This window comes from Triticum urartu, chromosome 2A (assembly GCF_056163025.1).
Source record: "Triticum urartu cultivar PI428250 chromosome 2A, HENAU_Tu73, whole genome shotgun sequence".
Lineage (NCBI taxonomy): Eukaryota > Viridiplantae > Streptophyta > Magnoliopsida > Poales > Poaceae > Triticum > Triticum urartu.
In genome coordinates, this window is record NC_141874.1 from 81,496,122 (window position 1) to 81,501,794 (window position 5,673).

The 5,673-nt window shown below is 47.7% G+C and overlaps 1 protein-coding gene across 1 annotated transcript; it reads left to right on the forward strand.

The window, feature by feature from the left end:
- Window positions 1-4,782: 4,782 nt before the first annotated feature.
- LOC147983940 (uncharacterized) lies at window positions 4,783-5,427 on the forward strand. Its single transcript, XM_087540918.1, has one exon. The coding sequence runs from the start codon at window positions 4,783-4,785 to the stop codon at window positions 5,425-5,427; it is 645 nt and encodes a 214-aa protein (XP_087397044.1).
- Window positions 5,428-5,673: the final 246 nt, after the last annotated feature.

Sequence of the window (5,673 nt, forward strand, 5' to 3'; positions counted from 1 at the left end):
AAAGAAAGAGTTCTTGCCTGTGTTACAAGGTGTGAAATTGAGTAAGACTCAAAACCCGACCACGGCAGAAGATAGAAAGAGAATGAAAGTCATTCTCTATGCCTCAGCCATAGGTTCTATAAAGTATGCCATGCTGTGTACCATATCTATTGAATACCCTACACTGATGTTGGAAAGGAAGTACAATAGTGATCTAGGAGTAGATCACTGGACAGCGGTCAGAATTATCCTTAGTGGAATAAGGATATGTTTCTCGATTATGGAGGTGACAAAAGGTTCGTCGTAAAGGGTTACGTCGATGCAAACTTTGACACTAATCCAGATGATTCTAAGTCTCAATCTGGATGCATATTGAAAGTGGGAGCAATTAGCTAGAGTAGCTCCGTGCAGAGCATTGTTGGCATAGAAATTTGCAAAATACATACGGATCTGAATATGGCAGACCCGTTAACTAAACTTCTCTCACAGGCAAAACATGATCACACCTTAGTACTCTTTGGGTGTTAATCACATAGCGATGTGAACTAGATTATTGACTCTAGTAAACCCTTTGGGTGTTAATCACATAATGATGTGAACTATTGGTGTTAAATCACATGGCAATGTGAACTAGATTATTGACTCTAGTGCAAGTGGGAGACTGAAGGAAATATGCCCTAGAAGCAATAATGAAGTTATTATTTATTTCATTATTTCATTATAAATGTTTATTATTCATGCTAGAATTGTATTAACCAGAAACATAATACATGTGTGAATACATAGACAAACAGAGTGTCACTAGTATGCCTCTACTTGACTAGCTCGTTAATCAAAGATGGTTATGTTTTCTAACCATAGACAAAGAGTTGTTATTTGATTAACGGGATCACATCATTAGGAGAATGATGTGATTGACTTGACCCATTCCGTTAGCTTAGCACTCGATCGTTTGGTATGTTGCTATTGCTTTCTTCATGACTTATACATGTTCCTATGACTATGAGATTATGCAACTCCCATTTACCGGAGGAACACTTTGTGTGCTACCAAACGTCACAACGTAACTGGGTGATTATAAAGGAGATCTACAGGTGTCTCCAAAGGTACATGTTGGGTTGGCGTATTTCGAGATTAGGATTTGTCACTCCGATTGTCGGAGAGGTATCTCTGGGCCCTCTCGGTAATGCACATCACATAAGCCTTGCAAGCATTGCAACTAATGAGTTAGTTGCGAGATGATGTATTACGGAACGAGTAAAGAGACTTGCTGGTAACGAGATTGAACTAGGTATTGAGATACCGACGATCGAATCTCAGACAAGTAACATACCGATGACAAAGGGAACAACGTATGTTATTATGCGATCTGACCGATAAAGATCTTCGTAGAATATGTGGGAGCCAATATGAGCATCCAGATTCCACTATTGGTTATTGACTGGAGACGTGTCTCGGTCATGTCTACATTGTTCTTGAACCCGTATGGTCCGCACGCTTAAGGTTTCGATGACAGTTATATTATGAGTTTATGAGTTTTGATGTACCGAAGAAGTTCGGAGTCCCGGATGAGATCAGGGACATGACGAGGAGTCTCGAAATGGTCGAGACGTAAAGATCGATATATTGGACGACTATATTCGGACATCGGAAAGGTTCCGAGTGATTCGGGTATTTTCGGAGGTACCGGAGAGTTACGGGAATACGAGGGAGAAGCAATGGGCCTTAATGGGCCTTAGTGGGAAGGAGAGGCAGCAGCCAGGAGGTGGTGCGCGCCCCTCCCAAGCCCAGTCCGAATTGGACAAGGGGTTTGGGGCGCGGCCCCTCTCTCCCTTCCTTCCCCTCTTCCCCCCTTTCCCCCCTTCTCCTAGTTGGACTAGGAAAGGAGGAAACCTACTCCAACTAGGAGTAGGAATCCTACTCCCTTGGCGCGCCCCTCCTAGGGCCGACCTCCTCCCCCCTTGCTCCTTTATATACAGGGGCAGGGGGGCACCTCTAGACACACAAGTTGATCCTCGTGATCGTTTTCTTAGCCGTGTGCGGTGCCCCCTTCCACCATAGTCCTCGATAATATTGTAGTGGTGCTTAGGCGAAGCCTTGTGACAGTAGAACATCAAGATCGTCACCACGCCGTCATGCTGACGGAACTCTCCCCCGACACTTTGCTGGATCGGAGTCCAGGGATCGTCATCGAGCTGAACGTGTGCTAAAACTCGGAGGTGCCGTAGTTTCGGTGCTTGATCGGTCGGCTGTGAAGACGTACGACTACATCAACCACGTTGTCATAACGCTTCCGCTTTCGGTCTACGAGGGTACGTAGATTACACTCTCCCCTCTCGTTGCTATGCATCACCATGATCTTGCGTGTGTGTAGGAATTTTTTTGAAATTACTACGTTCCCCAACACCCGGGCCCTCAACCCCGGGTTCCCCCCCCCTCGCGCCGGCTCCCAGCCGCCCCCCGGGTGCCCGGACTTGGAGCCCCGGGTGCCTGGTCGGCCCCAGCCGGCTCCCTGACTAGGCCGGGTGCCCAGCCCTCTTCGCCCGGGTGCCCGGTCCCGCCTGCGCCGCGGCCTCTGACCGGTCCGGGTGCCCAGTACTTTCGCCCCAGGTGCCCGGACCACTCCGCATGGGCCTGCGTGCCTCCTTGGTCTTTGACCTTGTATCCCCACTCCTCTCCTAGTCCCTCCCTAGACTATAAGTATCTATCTCCTAGGTCATTTGTGGGTTAGCAAAGTATTTTAGAACACAAAGAGGGCTTTGCTCATCTTCCTCCTCTTGGAGATCTAGACCTCCTCTTGGAGTAGCTCCTCTTGGAGATCAAGCCCTCCTTCTTGGGGAAGATCCTCTTGGATTCAAGACCTCACCTAGTGGGAAGAACTTTACCCTAGTGCTATTTTCCTTGAATTGTTCATGTAATCTTGTGGATCTCTTGTGTGCTACTCTAGTGGATGTGATATTTGGGTTTGTTTGAGTGATTTGTGCCTTGTGTTCTTGAGTGTTCTTCCTCCTTTTCCCCCTCCAAGTGTGAAAAGATCCCCTCTAGGGTTTCACCCTACAACATCTTGGTATCATGAGCAATGTTGATTCACATCTTGGAGTCGCATCCCCCCATTTGCTAGCTTGATTTTGGTGTTTTTCATCCAAATCCGAAAATTCCCCACAAAAATAGCCCCAAAATTTTTTCTTGTAATTTGTTGGATCTTGTGAGATTTGGTTGTTTTGGTCCATGGATTTGATGTTTGGCCCCAACAATCCCCACCCGTCCCACCACGAAATCCTCCGAATTTTGCATTTCCCCCAAAATTTTTGCCCAAACCCGACGCCACCGGGTGCCCGCACCCCCGGGCTGTTTGCCCCTGACCACCCCGGGCACCCGCACCTCCCACCCCCGGGTGCCCGCACCCCCCTGAATCAGCCCAACTACACCACTAATTTGGCCGTAACTTCCACCTCCCAAGTCCGTTTTTGTGTTCTTTAGCTCGTTTGGAAGCTCTTGACATCCCCCATCCACATATATCATTACCACTACCATTAGACTCCATCCAAAAATCATCACAAAAATACCCACCTTCCGCATTTGACCGATTTTGAGTTGTGGTTTTCGTTTCCTAAGGTGTTTCGGCTACTTAGGAACGTGTGACATCGACATCACCGCCATTCATCATCACCTCGGAGTCATCTTCACCGCTAATCGTAAGAAAGGACGGTAACCTCGACGACACTTACCTTTGCTTTTGCATTGATAGCCCGAGCCGTTTGCGTTGCTTACCCATCGAGACTAGCGAGTTGAGAATTGCCGGGCCACGCTTTTGTGCATCGTAGTGATCTTGTTATCATCTTAGTGCCATAAGTCTCTCCCGTCCATATCTTACATACTTGTCTCATATCATACTTGGCTCGAGCATCAAGCATAGTGAAAAAAAAAGACAAGCTTTTAAGCAAAAAGAGGAGACACAAAGAGCTTATAAGAAATAGCATTGAGCCATTTTGCATATCATCTTGGTCACCGCATACATAACATTGTCATGATTGAAGACGACACGTTTCTCTTATAGGTTGGTGCACATGCGTATCTTACCCATTTGAGCAATTGAGCTAGCGTCTCTCTAGCATTTGCACAACAAGAGCATTTTCCGTGGTCACACATTTTGAGCTCACCCCTTTGTTGTGCGGATCCCATCTATCTTCCGTGTGTGTGTTCCTAGTGTTATCCTTGGCTTTGATCTATTTGCTTTACTTGCATTTTTGTGAACCTTCTCAACCTTTTCGATATCTTGACTAACACTTTGCTTGAAATTTTTGCCACCGTCCTAACCGAGCTACTCCATAAGCCTTTTACTTGTAGGTGTGAGAAACAAACCCGGTTCCAATTCTACTATTGTGGCATTACATTGAGTGACACTTGTTACATCCTCAATCTTCGGAAAAGGTAACGTCGGTATTGTTCTCTCACTTTCCTACTCACCCCACTTGGTTATGATGGATAGGCCAAGTTCGTCGGCGAACCCGCTTTTCGTGGAGAAAGATGGTGATAACGACTTCGTCACCAAGAACCACTTCTTCATCGCGCAAAAAGCTCTCTATCAAGAAAATGAGGCCTTGGGTTAACGCCTTGACCGACTCACTGCCGATGTTCGTCAAGCGGAAGCAAGGAACTGCGACTACATCAACGACAAGTTCAATACACAAATGGAAGAGCTCCGCAACATGATCGTGCGACGCCTTCCTTCCTCGTCTACCTCAACAAGACGTCGCCACTCAAGCCACCACTCAAGTCGACACTCTTCGGACTACTCGTATTATGATACAAGTCCTCCCCGAGCTCGAGCCCCTCGACGTGATGCTCCCCAAGATCCCCATTCTCAAGAAAATCCATTCCATGGCAATGGTTTACAAGACCGAGTTCGAGCACGTGAAAGGGCAAGACACCAAGCGCAAGAAGCCATGGAGCAAGATCAAATACCTCCACAAGTGCCTCATCAAGACCCTCAAGACGGTGAGGCAATTCGACATGCACAAGAGCGCCATGAAGCACAAGCCCTCGAACGTGAAGCGCAAGAACTCGAAGCACAACGTGCACTCCACGACGCCACTCGAGCCGTTGAAGAGCGCAACCGCCAAGTGTGAGAACAAGAGGAGGCTCTTCATTGCGAGATACAAGAAGAAGCCGCGCGTCACGAAGAGCAACAAGAAAGGCGCAACCAAGCGCATATCCCTCGTCCTCCTCCAAGACAAGAGCGACACCAAGCGGAACAAGTGCTTCAAGACCCTCCTCTACGCCAAGAGCGACAACTCGAGGAACGAGCATTTGAGGACCTTCCTTCACGGCAAGAGGGACATCAAAACCGCTACTTCCATGAAGAACTCCGCTACGGCAAGCTCAAGTTCACCATGCCCAAGTTCTCTGGAAGCAATGATCCCGAAGAGTATCTCTCATCGGCCTTGAAGGTGGACAAGATATTCCATCTTCACAACTATGACGAGGAAAAGAAGATCGCCATGGCCTCCCTCGAGTTCAAAGACTACGTCCTCATTTGGCGGGAACAAGTGATCGAGCGACGATGTACAAGAGGTGAACCACCAATCACAACTTGGACGGCGATGAAGGATGTCATGAGAGCTCGTTTCGTGCCTACACACTACACCCGTGATCTCTTCAAGAAGTTGCAAATCCTCAAACAAGGCACCAAGA

What these genes read in the sequence shown, in the direction of transcription:
- LOC147983940 (XM_087540918.1), top strand. Translation starts at nt 4,783, where the DNA reads ATGATACAAGTCCTCCCCGAGCTCGAGCCCCTCGACGTGATGCTCCCC.